Raw genomic sequence first — 20,312 nt, 5'->3', positions numbered from 1 at the left:
ATCGTTCCACCAGTGTCTTCGAGGAGGAGGTTGAACATCAAATCCAGGATGTGCAACGATGTTTCGGTCTTGAACGAGGAGTTTATTCTGGACGTCCGCTGTGTTCCACTCTGTTCAACAATGATTCTTTGCGGATCCGAGTTCTTGATGGTGTCAACGGCGATCGCAGAAGCGGAATTGGGACGTGAGCCCACAACTCGATCATCGCCCCCCCCCCCCACCCCCTAACGGCAGACTAACGCCCCCAGAGGTCACTGCTGCAAAGGAGACTCTTGTCCTCTCCAAGTTCAACTTGAGCTGAATCGCGCCGGAAGATTCCTTCAGGAGCGCAAATCCTAGCGTCCCTCCCGCGTGTCCTCGCATCTCGGGGCGCGGACCGCGCGCGTGCGGTGGCTCAGCGGTCGGCGCCCTGCGCTACGACGCCGGCGACCCGAGTTCAATCCCCGCTCGCGCCCAGCACGGGCGATGACTTGCCCGAACCTGCCACAGGGGGGGCCCCCGGCCCCCCCCCTCCCCCCTAGGTCGACTCTGCGTTAAACGAGTACCTGGTGCGACGTGGGATAATCGTCACGAGGGAGACGACAAAGGCGGCCGGGCGTGGTGCTGGTCACCTCCCCGCCACGTGCCTCGCCGGCTTTTTTTGTAGGTGCTCGCGAACAGCACTTGCCCCGACGGTCCGCTAAAGGGTATACGGTGGGCCTTTGTCTTTGCTGTGTGTGGTCCTCTTTTGCACATGCGAGTGCACCTTGACCCTGACATTCCAGGTTTTATGGGGGGGGGGGGGTAGGGGGGTGGGCGGCCAGTCGCAGGATGTCGAACGTACATTTCGGACGCGCTTAAAGGTGTCGGGTAATCGTGAGTGTAATCATGAAGTGGCTTTTCACTTGGGCATAGCATGCGAAGCAATTAGGACTGCGATTCGGTTAGAAGCAATCTGTCCCGCATGATAAGGTGCAAATGCTCATAAAATACCGCATTATCAGATGTACTCGGATGAACTGACTTTGTTTATCTGTGTACGTGTGTGTCTCTGTGGATGTGTGCGTGTGCGATGGGGGAGCGGTAGTGTAGCGTTTGGTGCGCTGTGATGCGAGTTCGATTCCTGTTCACGCCCAACACCGGTGACGATTATCGGAACTGGTCCTGGGCCTCCCCCAAGGTCTACTCGGCCTCAAATGAGTACCCGGTGCGGTGTGTAAACATCGCCACTGGGGAGACAAAGGTGGCCGGGCGTGGTGCTGGTCGCCACACCCCCTCATGTGCCATGCCGGCCTTTATAGGTGCTGCTCGCTAGCGGCACTTGCCCCAACAGCCTGTTAAGGCTATACGGGGGGACCTTTGTCTTTGTATGTATGTATGTATGTGTGCGCGTGCATGCGTGTGTCCGTGTATATATGGGGAGCGATGGTGCGATAGGAAGGTGCGGCCAGTAAGAAGCAAGTGTTGAGTGCACGCACGAGCTTTCTCCGGGTTCTTCTGTTTCCTCGCACAAGAAGCCCCAAACTCTCATTACTGAAATTGGCCAAACATCCCCGACGTGGCAGCAACCCTCCTCAAAAGGAGTCTTGAGACCCACCAAGGGCTTTCCTAAATAAATAATTTGCATTACGTTCATCGTCATCATTACTGGACATCAGTAAAAGATCGGATTTTTCCAGGATAAATACTCTGCTCGAGATTGTGATATTGTATTATTACGGAGCGGTAGTGCTACACACCCTGGGGTGACCGATTCGATTCCCAGCCACGGATGTACGTATGTTGAACTTCTTTCGCACACTACGTAGCCAACCGTGCTAATCGGAGGTGCGAAATGGCTATCATCAGTTGAGACTTCATGAGCCAGTCCTGGGCCCTCCTGAATATCCCTACAGCCTTACACAGAGCACCCTGTTCCGATGCGTAAGCGTTGGAGCTGGGGAGACAAAGGTGGCTGGGCGTGGTGCCGGCCACACCACCACCTCTCCTTGTGTGCGCCGCTGCTGGCTTTCACGGAGGCACCGCTAAAAGCACTTTCCCCAACAGCCCGTTGTAAGGCCAGACTGGAGATCTTTTGTCTTTGTACTGTACAGGGGGGATACTTGCAAGCGCGAATGTGTGCAATCATCGGGAGGGTTGACAGAAGCCCCGACCATTTAAAATCTGCTCTAAAATTACCACACAAACACAGCCGCCAACAAGACAGCAAACTCCCCGCAGTCTATTTTTAGACCAAGCAAACACGTGGATCAGGCCTCACGCACCGGGCAAGCCGAACAAACCGCAACCGTCACTCACGGGGGGGGGGGGGGTGCTCACCACACCACCACCGCAACCATCGCAACCACCGCACCCACCGCCACCCTTAAACCCTCCCGCCCGTAGAGTTCCCGCCCCATCTACACAACCACCGCCACCGCCGTCAGGAGCGGAGCCACGGCAGTGTTTGTTCGGTCGGCGGGTTTTATTTTAGAATGCAGACTTGGTCGTGGCGTTCGTGGTCGCGTGCGTCCGAGTCTGCCGATTTCACGAAGTTTGTTCCCTCTTGGGTCCCCGCCGTGCCTGGTGCAGTAAAAGAGTTGAGCCCAACGCTCTTAAGTTGTTGAAACGTGAGTGAGGGGGGGGGGGGTAAACCATTCCCCCCCCCCCAGCCGCCCGCCCCCCCCCCCCCAATATTATCACGTCAGCCAATCAGCGAACTCGTTTTGTAAAAAAAATAAAAATTACTTTTTACACACTGCCAATTACCATGTTTGGTCTTCCCTCTAGGAACTGCAGTCCGTGATAAGGCTACTAAATTATCTGGGTCCGCGCCTTCACTCGGACGTTGACGCCCGTGCTCGCGTCCGTGCTCGCGTTGCGCTGGCGTCCACGCCCGCGCCGGCGACCGCGGCGGCAACGGGCAGCGGCCGCTGTCATCGACTCACCGGGGGGGGGGGCGATTTTGGTCCGCTCAGCCGTCGTGCCCCCGGCAGGAAATAAACTAAATAAACACTTTGGTCGCCTTTCGCGACCAACATCATCCATAATAACAGGTTTTTTTTGGGTTAGATCGCGTAAATACCAATGTGTGTCGTTAAACCCGCCACCACCCGACACAGCCAATTAGTAAGGTTCGTCACGTAAACAGAACGTGGCCAATTCGTTACAGGCACAGCAAAACCGGTGTTGGAAAGCAAACCCACAACATTTACATTGGCCGTGTCGGGTGGTGGCGGGTTTAACGACACATTTATATTTTGATTTATTGTTTTATATATTTTTTATTATTTTATTGTTTCCCTTCAACGTGACTTTACCGAAAGAGCTAAGAATATACATTTATATTTATGCGACCCAACCCGAAAAAAACTGTATTATAAATAAACACTGTCAACGAATACTGGCCGCCACTAATTTTGTTAACGGAGTTAGCACGGTTCCACGGTGCGGGGGCGAAGGGTGGGGAGGGACACACACACACACACACGAGGCCCCGGATTGCTCGGTAGGGTGTTCGTCAAGAGGGGGGACGATTGGCTCGACTCACTGAATTTAAAAAAATAACAGTGATCGACCACTTCCCCCGTGGTCAATTACGCGGGACCCCTTTAAAAACGGAGCAACCGCGGCCCCACATCGCCCTTCCCGAATAGCAGAAGCCAACCCCATCACACCCCCCCCCCACAACAAAGCCCTACAATAGGCCTATCCTAGCGCCACGCGGATGAAGATACCCATGACGTCACAAGCACCATGCCCGCGTCACCTCCCATCCAGGGGCAGTGCTTACAGAGGTGATTTTCTTTTTTTTACAACGTCGTGTTTTTGTGATCGGTTGAATAACCTAACCGATAACCGGTGAAGTAATCGATTTGCTTGAATAAATCGCATTGCAGCCCAGATGACACTTTTTTAAAATAATAATTTACAGAAACCATTATCGATTCCCAAAGTCACGGAACCGGTAATCGAATACGGTCACCGAATTTAGCAACGGTCGTACCCGGCCACCTCCGGTCAGCACGGTTGGCTACGTACCGTGCAAAAGAAGTTCAACATGCGTGTGTTCATACCACTAGTGTAGAACTTTGCGGCTGTGGTGCTGCTGCTGCTGCTATAAGGCTGCTGCTATCTGAGACGACCCGTTATTCGGATTGTACCGCGCGTCACTCCGTCACACGACGTTACGACGCACTTCGCTCCGCCCGCTGCTGGGGAGACCGAATTCGCTTGCCCCGGACGGAGCTCCCACAGCACGTGGAGCGAAGGAACGTCGGGACGTCACGCCGAACAACGCGCGGTACGACACTCCGCTCGGAGAAGCCACAGGGCACGACCGGGGGCACCCCAAGCGGGTTCAGTGGTGTTTGTTAGCCTCCCGCCCAGTCCCTGGCCCCGGCGGCGGAGCCCTGGGGGATCTGCGAGGCTGCCGCGGCAACGCTCGCGGACGCCAATCCGACGAGGCGAGGGGCGCGCTTTCGTTGCGGCCGTGATGTCGACGAACAATACGGACAAATAAACGGGGCCACAACAACAACAAAACGTCCGTGGCGTAAACATGAGGCGGCCCAAAATAGGGTCTTTGTTTCGGTAAAGAGTAAATATTTAAAAGGTAGGTTCCCGCCAGCTGCCCTTCTCGATCGCCCAACGTGCACAGGGCCCAGGGCTCGCCTAGCGTGGCGCGGTGTGGGCCGCTGGGCGTTAAGAGTTCGGGGTGGTGTGTTGGGTATGCCGTGGTGCAGTGTATTAGTGTGTTGTGTATGCTGTGGCATAGTGTGGTGTGCTGTGTGTACTGTGTTGTCCCGTGGGATACTGTGTGCGCTGTACTGTGGTTTGTGCGCTGTACTGTGGTTTGTGCTGTGGTGTGCTGTGGTGTGATGCGGGTTATTGCGTGGCGTTCTGCGTGCGCTGCGTATGTCGCAATGCCTCTTCTGTGCTGTCGTATGGCGCGATGCTTGTGACGTCGTGGTGCGTCGTGGTCACGTGCATCGTGTTGCAGGGCGGCATAGTGTCGAATGGCTTTGTCGTGTTGTGCCGTAGCGTGGTGTGGTGCATCGCAGCATGACCAGTGGTGGTATGCATCACTGTGCGCCAAGTTGTAGTGAGTGTCCTGCGTCGTGGTTTGGGTGCACCGTGGTGTATTCTATTGTAATGCGGTGCACTACACTGTAATGTGGTACGCTGTAGTGCAGATTAATTGGTGGTGCTGTGGTACACAATCACAATTATTAAAGTGATTCTTCAATAACTACCGTGTGTGGCCTTACAATAAAATGTATATAATGGGAGACATTTCAGGCTATGGCCTTCTTCATGGCACATACACAGAAAGGTCAGTAGAGATAGACTGAGTGGATGATAAGAATTGGAGTCAAGGGGGCGTGAAGAGAATTCCATTTGACCAATGTTATCCAATGTCCAGTTTTGTGAATTGGGGTTTGAATAGTTACACTATCGGTAGCTATCAAGGAACAGACAAACCCTTTAATCACCAAAAAATGTGACTCGTATTAATTTACACATTTGTATTAAAAGTAAAAACAATTAAAGTAACTTATAGTGCAGCCTGTGTGTTGCTCTGTATTAGGGGCGTATTATACTGTGGTGTGGCACAGTGTCATAATGAGAATATTTATTCATACTGGAGGAATCCGATGAGCTATAAAGCTCTTTTCACAGTCGTTCAGTTGGGGCGGGTAAGAACGTTACAACAAAAAAACAGTACAAAAACACGATAGGAGTACAAAGTAAACAAATCACTCAAACACGTAAAAATACAACACTAAACCATCCTCATCCTACCAGGCAAAGCCCACTGCGGTATTAACTTATTGTCCAAAAGTGATCTGGCCACAAATGATACCTCAACAAAGTGGCTTATCATTTGGACATTTATAGCAGCAAAAATAATGTCAATAGTCTAAACGCATGTTCCTAAATGTGGAGACAAAATCCATGTGACCACGGGGAGAGAGAGACACGCAAACTCCAAATATACAGCAGACATCAAGGGTCGGGATCGAACTCATCACGACCTCCTGTATACCAGGCGAGTTAGTTAACATCTCCTAGGCACTATGATGATGATGAGAGAGAGAGAGACACGCAAACTCCAAATATACAGCAGGCATCAAGGGTCGGGATCGAACTCATCACGACCTCCTGTATACCAGGCGAGTTAGTTAACATCTCCTAGGCACTATGATGATGATGATGAGAGAGAGAGACACGCAAACTCCAAATATACAGCAGGCATCAAGGGTCGGGATCGAACTCATCACGACCTCCTGTATACCAGGTGAGTTGGTTAACATCTCTTAGGCACTATGATGATGATGATGAGAGAGAGAGACATGCGAACTCCAAATATACAGCAGGCATCAAGGGTCGGGATCGAACTCATCACGACCTCCTGTATACCAGGCGAGTTAGTTAACATCTCCTAGGCACGATGATGAGAGAGAGAGACATGCAAACTCCAAATATACAGCAGGCATCAAGGGTCGAGATTGAACTCATCACGACCTCCTGTATACCAGGCGAGTTAGTTAACATCTCCTAGGCACTATGATGATGATGATGAGAGAGAGACATGCAAACTCCAAATATACAGCAGGCATCAAGGGTCGGGATCGAACTCATCACGACCTCCTGTATACCAGGCGAGTTAGTTAACATCTCCTAGGCACTATGATGATGATGATGATGAGAGAGAGAGAGAGACACGTGAACTCCAAATATACAGCAGGCATCAGGGGTCGGGATCGAACTCATCACGACCTCCTGCATACCAGGCGAGTTAGTTAACATCTCCTAGGCACTATGATGATGATGATGAGAGAGAGAGAGAGAGACACGTGAACTCCAAATATACAGCAGGCATCAGGGTCGGGATCGAACCCACGCCCTCCTGCGCTTGTACATATCACATTGTAAGTGTAATTAATGCACCTCCTTACGTCATATACCTGTGCGCATTTTCATTTTGATCATCGTTGCTCAAGGTTTGTTCTGTATATTTTGAAACATTCTTGAATTGTAAATTAACTTTGCGTAGCCCTTGTGAAAGGGACCCAATGCTGCTTCGTGGGTCTCAGCGGGGGGGAGGGGGGCCTGCGGTTCACCTGCTGGCTTCGTAAACGCGGCTGCTACTCCAAGAGGCAGCGTTTGCTCAGCGGGGCAGAGCGAGCGGCTCGCAAGTGGAAGGTCGCGAGTTCAAACCTCTGGTTGTCGAGGGGGACGGGTTGACTCAGCCCATCATCCCTTCTGGGGGGGGGGGGGGAGCGGGGGGGGGTCGATAAAATAAGTACCACTTGGTTGGGGAATTCAACGAGTGGGTTTTGTCCTGTCGACTCGCGCACGCCACGAACGCGTCGAAAGCTCACCGCCGGCTCGGGAGGGCGAGCACCAACGGCCTCAAAGCGCTCATTTCTCTGGGAGGCGCCGTAGCGCTGCGGCACGGCGCTACCGGTGCGTCGCGCGTCTCTCTTCGGCCGTGTGGCATCGTGCTAAGACCCTCTGCCCCCCCCCCCGGTTGCTGGGGCTGGAACCTACTACGGCCGGATCCGCAGCAGGCAGGGAACCCGAGCGCGGAAATCCGCGTCTTGCTGCTGCTGCCGCCGCCGCCACCTTCCATATCCGGGGGGGGGGGGGTTTGGTTTGAGAGCGGAGGCGGTGGGCAGTTGGGGAGAACCCTCTCGCCGATTTGGATTGCGCGCGGGCGCAAGCGGCGCGTGCCCAGCGGCCGTCGAGCGAACTTATCTAATATTCAGCGCCGGGAAGGAAGGACTCTCCTGCCAAGAGGGCTAAGCCGCGCCACGCCGCGCCGCGCCTCCGCTCATCTCGCACGCCACCTCCGCCGCCCCCCCCAATCAAGTCTCCGATGACCAATTTACGGCAGAGCGCTGCGCGACATCCGGTGGCACGGGCACAAAGCGCGTGTCTCCGCGTATCTCCCCGGGGGTCTGATTAGCCCACTCAGGTGCGGCCGGGCTGGGGCCGCACCTGACCGGGTCGAACGCAAGTAAAACCAGTCGCCCGGGTGCGCGTGCACCCCCCGCCCCTCTCGCTCTCCGTCTCCCGACGCAGACTTCGCAACGCAAGCAAGACGCGCGGTGGTGCCGGCTGATCATCATTGTCGCCACTGCCATTGTTATCGAGATCATTATTAGCATCATCATCATCATCATTGTTGTCAGACACGCGACATCCTAGGCGGGCGGTCCGGCCCGAGCGGGAAAACGCTCCACCGCAATTTGCCAAAGCCCGCGACCCGCCGCCACCGACCGCCCCGGCCACGGCCGTAACGACCGACCGTCACCACACCGAGCGGCCCCGCAGCGGTAACGACGGCGGCTCTGGCGGCGGCGGAGTGATGAGAGAGACAGGGGAGGGGCCGTCCCTGTGGCCGTGTTTACCTTGGGGCAACAGGGCCATGCTTACGCAGCTAAACCTGCCCGGGCAGGCCGGCGGGGCTGTGGGGGGCTGTGAGCTATGGTGGGCGGTGGGGTGGTGGCTCGCAGACCGTGGGAGGCCCAGAAGAACCCAGGAGCAAATTAGCACGCACCTTCCTTGGAGCACTTTCTTTCACCAACCACCCCCGTTCCCCCCTCCCCCTACCGCCCATGTCTCCCGGCAGTTCCGTCCCGTCGGACCCCTTCGAGGGGCGAGGTGCACGAACGAGCACACGCACGTACACGCACGTACACGCACACGCACGTACACGCACACGCACGCAAACTGGGGGGGGGGGGGGGGGGGGGGGGGGTGTTTGGCCGGAGCGGAGCAACAACGATTCCATGGTCACCGCTCTGACAATGTTGGTGGTGTGATCGCCGGTGTGAAACACCACGGTTGTGCATCGCACACACACGGCACGGCACCACGGTAAACACATCGCTACGCAGCGCGCCGGGACAAACCCTACACCGCGACACACAACAATGTACAGTACTATGATACACCAAAGACAACACAAAGATCCCCCGGACAGCCTGAGCAGACTATTGGGGCAAGTGCTATTCGCTACCGTCTCGTGGAGATGTTTACACACCACACCACCAGGTACTGATTTGAGACTGAGTGGAACTAGGAGAGGAGGCACAGGACCCAGTTCAAATAATTGCCACAGATGTTGGCCATGAGTGGGGAATCAAACTCGGGTTGCCGGGTTCGTAGCGCAGTGCGCCATCTACTACACTAGGACTCCCCACAACTATGATACACCACACACAGCGTTACAGACGGACGTAAAAACAGCACTGCGTAACACACACACTCACGGGATGCTACTTCATGACACGCGACCCTACGCCACAGTAACATTTATGTCACACTACACGCATAGAACGACGCCGCAACATCGCCTGCCGACTCAACGCCTGCGTCAACAACGCTGCCCCCTAACAGAGGGGGGAAAATTTTAAATGAAATCAAAACGGGGTGTGGCCCCCTCTTCATGGCACACAGGTAGAAGCGTGAACAATAGTTGGGAGACGCCGCACTATTCACCACGGGGCCCTGCTAGAAATTTCACTTTAAAAAGAGCGTCTCCGAATCACCATCGAATCCGTTGACGTCACCGTGGCTAAAAGCCAGCAGCACTGGCTCATCTGCTAGTGCCACAGCGACGGTGCTGAAGTTAGAGGGGGGGCCCCAGTGTGCCCGCCGTGCGTTGAGAGTTTTGGCGGCGGTGTTAACAGCCGCGGCTGCGGAGGTGGCGGCGACGACGACGGCTGCAGGTGCGGTGGTGGTGGGAGGAGGGGGGGGGTTGGTGGCGTTTAATCGCTAAAGCCGGATCGGTTTTCTCGGTGTAATTTATCCCCGGGGAAGGGAGTTTGTGAATTGCCGCGGTAGAAAGATCACAACGTCCACCCCCCCCCACCCCCTTTTTTTTTTCTTACCGGGGCAAATAATGCAAACGCGGCTTTTCAAAACAAGCCGCCGCTCGAAGCGAAAAAACACCCAGCGTCACGAGCGGGAGCGCCGGCACGGACGCGTGCGACGCAAAGAACACGCGGCAGGAGCGGGGCCAGTGGGGAGGGGGGGGGCGAGCGGGGGAGTTGCCGGCATAGGCAGGCGGTGGGGATGGAGAGAGAGGAGAGAGAAAGCGAGGAGCAGATGCGACGACGAGTTGGGTGGAACGGACGGCGCACACCTTCGTGACATTTTGGCGAAATGAAGCAAGGGATAAAGCGCGAAGGGACCAAAGCGTAAATCGCTTTAACAATTACAAGTTGGTACAGTTGGTGTTCGCGCCACTCGCACACAGCGCAGCGCAATCACCAAAGGCTGCTGCTGCTGCTGCCGCCGCCGTGTCTCACAGACCCAGGCTGCGGTAGAGTTTTGCTGTCGAGGGTGATAATTGCTGCTACTGCTGCCGATATTGCCGCGTGATCCAAATTAGAGTGATTTACGGTGGCTTCACAGGGGATCCGTAACGTCCACCGTTTAAGCGGACGGTGCGTACCAGTAGTAGTAGAAAGTAGTAGTGTCCAACGGTTGATATGCCAGCCGTTAACAACCAGGGCGGCCCGCCAGATTCGGACCGCGAACCACCGCAAGAAGCCACGGCACCGCGCCAAGTGCCGGGCAGTCACCGTATTGAGCAAATTGCTCTAAAACTAAACTTAAAAACCATTTTTTCAATTAAACGAAACTACCTGGCCACAAATGATAGCTCTTCATCACGTTGACATTTACAGCAGCCAAATACTCCGTGAACGCGTGACGTTGAGTCTAAATGTGGAGGGGAAAAACCGGAGGACCCCGAGAAAAATCTTACTCGACCACAGGGAGAGAGACGCAAACTACAAATACACAGGCGTCAAGGTCAGAATCAAACCCACAACACCTCCTGCATACCAGGCGAGGGCGTTAACATCCACGGTCTCTTCCAGCCAGGTGGAGGTGGTGGTGGTGGTATTGCCATTACGGTTATTGTTGGCCAGTTAGGTGTTCGCGGTGGTGCTGTAAAGCTCAGCGATGTGTTTTCGAACCGTACCGAGCGCCTTTCAGAAACCCCCGAGAGGGAGCTCCCGCAACACGTTCAGCGAAACGTCGGGCATTGTGCCCGCAACGACACGCGGTACCGGAGCGCCGTGTATTGAGGGATGTTGATCAAATTTTTTCCGCGATAATAGTTTATTATGGGGAACCGATGATCGGTTGTGATGATCATCGAACGGATTTAACGTCAAACCCGTGTTAATTGTAGTCGATGCTTCAAAACCGCCTGGCACCCAATTACGCTCAAAACTTGCACGGTCAACTTACTGCGTACAAACATCAACGCAATCAACACGCACGGCCCTCCACTGTCAGTCCACTGCTGCACGAAGGCTTTACCCACAACGTGCCGAGCATGGGACTCGTTTGACCATACTTCATCACGCTTTGTTACAGTGTGGGTCGGTGAAGGGTGTGAGGGTGGGAGGAAGGCGAGTGGATTGAATTGAACTCTGGTGGGTCAGGGTTCATAGCGCAGCGAGATAACCACGGCGCCACCGCTCCACTCGTTTTTACACGAGCGTTGGGTGCAGGTTTGTTCTAAAACATACCGCCGACTTCGCTGAAGCTGTTTGGCTCATGTAATCATCGACGACGTTGAAACGCGATGACATCAACGCGACCCCCGACCGCACGGCGCCTGGCCACTTATTTTGCAGGGTGCTAGAGGAGTGCACACACTCATCTCGGGAAGCCATCAACTTACATTTCTAATTACGATCGTGACTCGAAGACCTGCATTTTTTCATTTGTTTTTGCTGGACATATTTCACCTGGATAATCTCTATCTCTTGATCGCAAGAGTGACGGTGCCCCCCCAATAGGAGAGTCTTGTCAATTGACACTTTCACGGTAAACACGTAATCGAGACGCGTGCAAATATTTTTGTAAATCTACCACGGACGCGGTGGTTATGCGCCTGTATTACGACGCACACCAGCCAGACGCGAGTAGTCAAAAACGCAGAGGACTCATCGGCAACTCATCAACAACGAAGGCCTAAAGCGACCACCGCGTAAGGAAGTAGGTCGTATCCACGGCTCGCCATCTCCCCGCCCAGAGACCCCAAAGATTCAAGTCGCCGGCAGTCAAGCATCGCGGGATTCCATTCTTGATAACAAAAATAGAAATGTTTACAATTCCAGCCAGGATACTCAGCCTGTAGAGCGAGCGACTCGCAGTTAGAAGCTTGTGAGTTGGGGGGGGGGGTGTTAACTAAGCCCATCATCTCTTCCTGCTTGGATAAAATCAGTACCACTCTGTGGGGAAGTCAATACTGGTTGTCCCGTGGATAGACTCACCCCCACCATCATAGGAATGTGGACTTTCCACCGTAATGCCTCAATGCTCATTTGAGCAGGAAATAATGTGGGACTCCCGGGCCATCAGTTGCGGTAACCAAATCGCTTTCGAAATCGCGCAAACTTAGACACATCGCCTGCCAACGGCTTTGTCCACATCTGAGCAAGAAGCTGCGCATTAACGGAAATCTGGCCAAACCCCTCCACAGAAGAGCCCCGCCCCTTACCCGGTTAGCCCCACCCTCCCCCGGCCCCACACGTCAGGACTGTAACGACCAATTGCGTGTTCACAATCAAGCACAGGATGACCTACGAAGCTACAAATCGCTGTCTACACCTGCCAGCAACCAGTTGCTCGACTGCTTGCGACTGACAGGAGAGACGTAAGCGATTCAGTTGCACGCATTCCAGTTGTCGGGAGATCACGCGGACCCACTAGGTACATCACGTTCGAATAGACAAACATAAAAAAACCCACAGATTCCTTTCGCGAGCGATTCGACGCAGGTTACCGCGGGCCTCCGAGAATCGGTGTTCACCTGCAAATCGACGTGACGTTATGCCACCAACCCACGCCGAGCCGGCCAACACCAACCATCAGCAGCGGTTCGGCAATGCAAAACCGCCACAGCCACACCTCCACCGTTACCACCATCACCACCACCATCACCACCGCCCAACCACCCACCCACCAATCCCTGAGCTGCGAAACCTAATTCTTATATACACGCAATGCCGCTCAAAGCCCTCCGCCCCGGTACAAAACATCGTCTTGTCAAGTCAGCGTGTGTTCCCCATGCAGGAGGGGGGTTATAGCCCAGTGTGCTTCACTAATTTTCAGATGGGGGGCGGAGGGGGGGACAATTTCGCCGATAGGACAACATCAATGTGAGGGCCACCACACATGAAACCATTGGGGTTTGACAGCAGCACGATGATGGGTGGGTGCTTTCAAATGTGTGCATTGTCGGGTGGGCCGCACGTCAGGGGCCGCACGAAAGCCAAACCAGGGTCTGGCACGTGGCCCGAGGGCCTTGCAAATGAAGAACACTGATTAAAGTGTGGTGGCGAGAGGGGCTCGCACAACGAGCAGTGAGCGGAGCGCCGGGCGGCCAAAAACACAGCAAGGTGGCACAGTGGAGAAGCGCACAAGGTGGTGCATCTGCCAGTCGTCCAAGTCTGTTAAACCGCAACACTTGGCGTCCGTCCTGCGAACTCCTGCCACTTCGCATGGCCTCAAAGTGCACCTAGCCTGTGTTTGGGGATGCGCGTGTTGTTGTTTCGCATACAATGGCTGTGCGGTCGTGTGAAGTTGTGCATGCAGTAGCTGCACGATCGTGTCCGGTCTGCTGTGTTGGTGGTTTGCGTGCGGTTGCATGTGGTTGAGCACTCTCACCGGCGTTATTTCGTACTCCATGCGCGTCACCGTGTTGAGCATGAAGTCCAGGCTCTTCTGATTGGCCGGGTTGCCGATGGACACGGGCGGCGTGAGCGTGCTCATGGCCGACGTGATGGTCTACGCAGCCAGGGCAGTCCACCGCCACCGTAACACAACCACCACAACACCACCACCACAACACACACACACACATAGATAACACACCCACCACGGCCACACACACACACACAGATAACACCACCGTCATCACCACCGACACACACACCGCAACAAGGGCACACACAACACAGCAACACCGGGTTAGCCAAGCCATTCGCTCGAATAGGCAATCTCCTTTTAAAACAAGGATGAAAAATCGTGCACAAACGCGTGGACTCTAACGCTCCCGCGTTTGCCCTCGGAAGTGCTTCATTTGCGCTCGCAATGTTGCGTTTCTAAGACGAGTAAACGAGGCGGCATCGCACGAGGGCGCGCGGTGTACGAGGGGGCGACGTCACCGCCGTAGCCCGAAGAGGCTTAACCCCCCGCCCCGTACTCCCGTGCTCGTTTTGGGAAAAATGCCTATTACCAATGCGGCCACTTTTCCGGAGGGCAAAAGTCCGCAGCAGCCACGCAACTTTAGCCTCAACGTTTAATTTCGTTTAGGCCTCATCTTCACGGGCGTCATCGTGACCCCATGTGAGACGGACGGAGAGATGGCCAGACGGACAAAGAGACAACGTATTGCCGCTTTCAACCTTAGTTGGAAAGTGTTGCAAATGCCATCATCATCATTACGTTCCCTGTCATCCTGTTATACGGCTTTAGTAAACACAGGCGGCCCTGTGATGTAAACACCCACTGAAGATATTTAGCACCAGCGACGAAAGTTTCCTCTCATCGCCTACTACTAAAGTTTCCTCTCACCGCTTCGTACTGGACATCTGTGTAAAAAAAAAAAAAAGCTTCATATGCTCGTCGGATTCCTCGACTATAAATAAATATTCTGATTCAGATAAAGGGACGCCGCCCATGTTGCCGGTTTCACGGCACTGCCGTGAATTACACCACACCTCGCTACCCCCCCCCCCACCTCCCGTCACTTCTGCAGGTACCGTAATGTCAACCGCCAGAAGAACCACACTGTTCTCGCTCCCGCGCCCTGAATACGCCCACTCGCAGCGGGCTTCAGAGGACTTCTCATTGTCAACGCGGTGAGGTTATTCCTCAAGGATCACTCTCAAGTCTCATCACCACAAGGTTGACTGGACACCCGTGGAAATTGGCTTAATAGCTCATCGCATTCCCAAAGTATGAATAAATATTCTGATTCGGTGGCTTTGGGTCGTCTTCCTTGGTCACCAATCCTCTGGGGGGTGGAGCCAGGCAAACGCAGGTCTCTGGTAACCTGCCCACCTCCCCCCCCCCGACCCCCATCCTGCTCATGTGTCTCAGCCATCACAAGGCACTTTTGCCCGTTCAAAAAAGAACGTCAACCTTCCGACTCGATCGGTTTCTGCTGTGCAAATACTTCGCATTGTTACCGAAGACAGCGGGCGAACCCTGCGCAACGAAAAAAAACACCGGCCCGAGTTATATTTCTGGTCAGAGCAAATCGTCAGTGGCGAGCGCCACGTGAAACGATTCCGCCTAGGAGGGACCCGCCCTGCCCCCTCTCTCTGCACAAACCTGTGCTGACCGGCATGGTGAAGCATCATGAAAAATATTAATAGGTTTTACCCTTTCTGGCAATAAAAAAAGGTTAAGGCGTCACGTCTGCATTATCCACGCATACCTATGGCAAAACATGCTCAACCCGAACGTGCATTGTCTTTGTACTGTTCGCGTTTTGGTGTTCTCTGGCCTGACACTGGTGGTGAGCCTAGGCCATAAAGAAGGCTGTCTCTGGTGTAGGCAATGCATAGTTATCAAAGTATGCTGTGTGCTTGTTTGGATGTTTTGCCACAAGTACGTGTGGTTAATGCGGACCTGATGCCTTGCAACAAGGTATCCATTTGGTGTTTGAGCGTCTTAACACCTCCTGTTTTATTGCCAGAAAGGATAAAACCTATTCTTACTTTTCGTCATTTTGATACCAGCAAAGAGGTCCCAAAGACATGGTGAAGTACAGTCATACCTCGGCATACGACTGCTTTGGAATACGTCGAATTTGGTACACGTCGTGTTTTGACGAGAAAAAAATGTCTTGGGATACGACGTCTTGGTTGCGATACGACGCGCTTTCTAGAACTTGTATGGGTCGGGATGAATCACCGCGTCCACCCGTAGACCCCGTTCACAACTGAAACAAGGCGCCACCACAGACCGCCGCCACCGCCACCCGATAACACTCCATCACCTACCACGATGGAGTCCTTGATGTTCCTCTTGATGTCTTCTATCTTCTGCTTCTTCTCCCTAGGAAGAGAAGAGTGGAACGGGGGAGTCGGACGTTAGCGCAAGGGAAGCTGCTCGCTAGCACCTCATGCACGCAATGGCGCACAAACATCCCACGTGGATAGCCTTTAAACAAGTTGTTAGGGAAAGTTCTGCTCGCGGGAACCTTTGAAGGCCGGCACAAAACACAAGGGGGGGGGGGCCAACACCACGCCCCGCCGCCTTTGTCTCCCGAGCGCCGATGTTTACACACTGCACCAGGTACTCAATTAAGGTCGAGTCGATCAAGGGAGGCCCAGGACCGGTTCAGTAATACGCCACTGGTGTTGGCCGTGAGGGGGAATCGAACGCGGGTCACCGGGTTCGTAGCGCTACGCTACCGCTCCCAACAGAAACACACACACGCACTCTCTCTCTTAAGGGACGTTCACACCCAAGCTATCAATTGCTGAACAAAATCGCTCTCAATATCGCGCAAGTCTTATCAGCCTGCAAACGGCTTGGTCTACATCTGAGCGAGTAGTTGCGCAACAAGGGCACGTCTCTTACAGAGCGGCCCGCCCCCCTTGTCTAGCTGCCCCCCCCCCAAACCACCTCCACGAGGATTGTATCGACCAGTCACGCGCTCGCAAATCGCCGAGCAGATCGCCGCCCGAAACGCCGAGTCCGTCTCAACCAAGCTGCGCTGCACAACGCTCCGGCACGCTTTTACTCGCGCACGCACCACCCGTCCCCACACCTGTAGAAACTCGGCAGTTGCACGGGGACGCTTCTCATTACGCGCACACACCTGTCTGCACCCGTCCGCACCTGCAAGTCAAAGGTTGCATTGGGGGCTGCTCTCAAGAACAACAGCCACCACCGTTCGCCGCTCGGTGGCAGCGATGTCACCGCGGCGTTTGTGAACCAGATAGGTGCGCTTTGAGGCTATAATGTGACGTGTCAAAGGCTCGTTGCGCTGGCAGGAGGTCACGGGAGACTCTAGTCTTACGGGTTGACTGAATGAGATGGCTGGTAGGTGTGCCACCTGTGCTCCCCCACTGTGTTAATAGCTCACACACACCTGGAAATAGCAGAGGGACTGGCAACACAAAGATCCCCCGTGTACCCTTTGCCGGACTGCTGGGGCAAGTGCTGTTAGCGAGCACCAATGAAGGCCGGCACGGCACACTAAGGGGTGGGTGGCCAATACTACACCCAGCCGCCTTCGTCTCCCCAGTGCTGATGTTTACACACCACACAAGGTACTCATTTAAGGCCGAGTCGACCTATGGGAGGCACAGGACCAGTTCAAATTTTCCATAGAAACTGAACACACACATATGCCTATCCACACCTGTGACAGCTTAAACATAGGAGGCTTCCTCACACTCAGTCATGCAGACTTCAGGACATGTCCCACCCAACACTTGGCTCCAACCACTTCCACATGGCGAGGAGTTCATCGACAACGTTCATGCGTTCATGTGGAGGTTGGTGGGCAGGCCAGTGGACGGCTTCAAGGGGTAGCCTGGTGAAGATCTGAAATGCCGCCGATAGCAAATACCCGGCACTGGCAGTGGCGTTACTATTCGGTCCATTGATTGACAGGGAGATTCCCATAAAAGGTTCAGACTTACATAAACAACCAAACTAGTATAGAGACCCATAGACTTACAGCTTTGCACAGAGAGCCTTCGGTGAATGAGCGGAGCAGGCAGTGGCGTTACTATTCGGTCCATGGATTGACAGGGAGATTCTCATAGAGATTCCTACACTGACAGACAACCATCGACTCACGTAGACCAAAAGACTTACAGCCTCACACAGAGACCTTTCGGTGAGTGATCGAGCAGGCAGTGGCTTTACTATTCGGTCCACGGTTTGGGAGGTAAATTATCATAGAGATACCTATACTGACTTAGACAACCATAGACTCACGTAGAGACCCAAAGACTTACAGCCTCACACAGAGAACCTCAAGTGAATGATTGGAGCAGGCAGTGGCATTACTATTGGGTCCATGGTCCGAGATTGGTGACTTGCAGTCGCAACTGCAGACCCTAAACGACGGGACTGGTGGCGGCCACAAGGAAACGAATCCCAGAGTACGTCCCGCCAAAGAGACGGAACAATGGAATCAGCAGCATCAGCGCATTGGTGGATTTTTGCATTGCAGGCTCGCGCTTAGAGAAGGTGGTGGCTTTGGGGGGGGGGGGGTTGTGGAGGGAGTGAGAGGCATTCATCCAACAGTGGATTGATCATGGCAACGCCGATGACATTGCTGATGATGATATAAGCGGGCGAGTTAGCCACATCTGGACAGCGGCCGCGCGGGCTGAAGCTTGGCTGCTCGTGCGAGCACAAGCAGACTCTGCCATAGGCAAGGGGAAGAGGGTGGGGGTAGATGGGAGTTATCCAAAAAGTCTGCACCACCACTACCAGCACCACAGGCCATAGTGGAAAAATCTATGCGGTCCGAGCGCGGGGTTATCGGAGTAACGATTCGCGACGATTCCGGGTCGCGGTTTCATCCGCGAATCGTTGTCATTTCTGGTCTACGCAAGGGGACGGGTGGCCACGGTAGTTCACGCACCCGACCACCCCCAACACAGTTCGATTCCTGGCCCACGAGTGAATGTAGCACATGAGCGATAGCGGTATCTAGACACCGGTCCACGGCAACGCTTTTTGTTTTTAATCCAGTGTGTCGTATGATACGCACACACTGACACATGTGTACATACGTACATACACACGCGTAATCATATACATACAGGAACACAGTCACGTACATATAATTACAACGACAAAGATACCCCCCCCCGTATAGCCTGAACAGATTGTTGGGGCAAGCGATGTTCGCGAGCAACTGTGAAGGTCGACACGGCACACAAGGGGGGTGGGGGGGTGGCCAGCACCACGTACGAGTGCTTTTGACTCCCCCAATGCTGATATTTTATACATGACACCATTTTAATCTGAGTCGACCTAGGAGAGGCCCAAAACCGGTTCGGATATTCGGGCAGGTCAACCTCGGGTCGCCATTGCTCGCAACGCAGCACGCTAACCAGTGCGCCGCCGCTCCCAACACACAAATACAAACATACACAGACAAAGATCTCTCCGTGTAGCCTGTAACAGACTGTTTGGGGCAAGTGCTGTTAGCGAGTAGCACCAACGAAAGCCGGAACGGCACACGAGGGGGTGGTGGGGGGTGGCCAGCACCACACAGACACACCAATAAACTCCCGCAGATATAAACATACAAAGGCATAAACTATATATAGACACACGGCGATTGGCTTGGTGGCGAGTGCACTGCACTATTGACCCGGCGAACACGGCCACTTGAGTTCAATTCCCGGCCACGGTTAACATCGGCGGCGAGCAGTACCTGCACGTGTCCGACCACATCCCAACTAACCCCACCGACCCCCCCCCCCACGCAGCCACTGCCTTCACAAACCCGGAGCGACTTGCGTGGTGAAGTATCACACCTGTCAAGCAATAGGGTTTTTTTTTTAACCCCGTATTCTTGTACAGGGAAATATATTTTTCACGCCCATACAGTGTACAGCCATTTAAATACGGGCACAAAGTAATCATGCTTTACATAACATAGGGTTTTTTTGGGGGGGGGGTGAGATCGCTTAACTATAAATGTGTCGTTAAACCCACCACCACCCGACACAGCCAATTAGTCGGGGTTGTCACGGAAACTGGTAATGAATGGGCGTATTTACGTGACAACCCTTACCAACTGGCTGTGTCGGGTGGTGGAGGGTTTAACGACACATTTATACATTTACGCGATCCAACCTAAAAAAAAACCCTCTATTATGGATGATATTGGCCGCGAAAGCCTACGTACTAGTCGCATTTTTGTCTATTTGTTCGTGTGTTTCTCCCTTGTGCTGATGGGACTTTTGAAGGACGAACGCTGAGATTCATACTGGCACGAAGGTGACCAACGAGGTCCGAATTGATCTGTAACAAGGTAGGGCACTGCGAGGGGGTTGACAGCTGTGACGCATGGTCACACAACCCCTGTGGAGTGACACCCAGCAGCGGACTGACAACAAAAGTTGGCTCCGCCGTTGTTCGTCCACCGTATTGACGTAGCAGTTCAGCGTACGACCGTGCCATGCGTGGATCGCATCAACTTTCAACGCGAATCGAAGCGCGTCGATTCCACACGCGCGCTCGAATCAATGAACGTAACAACAACCGTGCTAAAATCTGTACGATAGAGCTCGGCGCGATGAATTATTAGCGCCCGTAAGCCG

General features: G+C 53.9%; 1 protein-coding gene across 1 annotated transcript in view; it reads right to left on the bottom strand.

The window, feature by feature from the left end:
• Window positions 1-20,312, bottom strand: part of LOC116954227 (guanine nucleotide-binding protein G(s) subunit alpha-like) — a 67,470-nt gene that overhangs the window by 35,870 nt on the left and 11,288 nt on the right. The window contains exons 3-4 of the mRNA XM_032974787.2: window positions 16,011-16,065; window positions 13,666-13,785 (exon numbers count right to left, since the gene is read on the bottom strand). Of these exons, the coding sequence (XP_032830678.2) occupies window positions 13,666-13,785; window positions 16,011-16,065 (175 nt within the window). The remainder of the gene's footprint in view (window positions 1-13,665; window positions 13,786-16,010; window positions 16,066-20,312) is intronic.

This window comes from Petromyzon marinus, chromosome 54, assembly GCF_048934315.1.
Source record: "Petromyzon marinus isolate PM22_M1 ecotype Great Lakes invasive population chromosome 54, UKy_Petmar_22M1.pri1.0, whole genome shotgun sequence".
Taxonomy (NCBI): Eukaryota; Metazoa; Chordata; class Hyperoartia; order Petromyzontiformes; family Petromyzontidae; genus Petromyzon; species Petromyzon marinus.
Note: the sequence above shows the minus strand (reverse complement) of the source record. Positions and strands in the feature narration are given on the sequence as shown.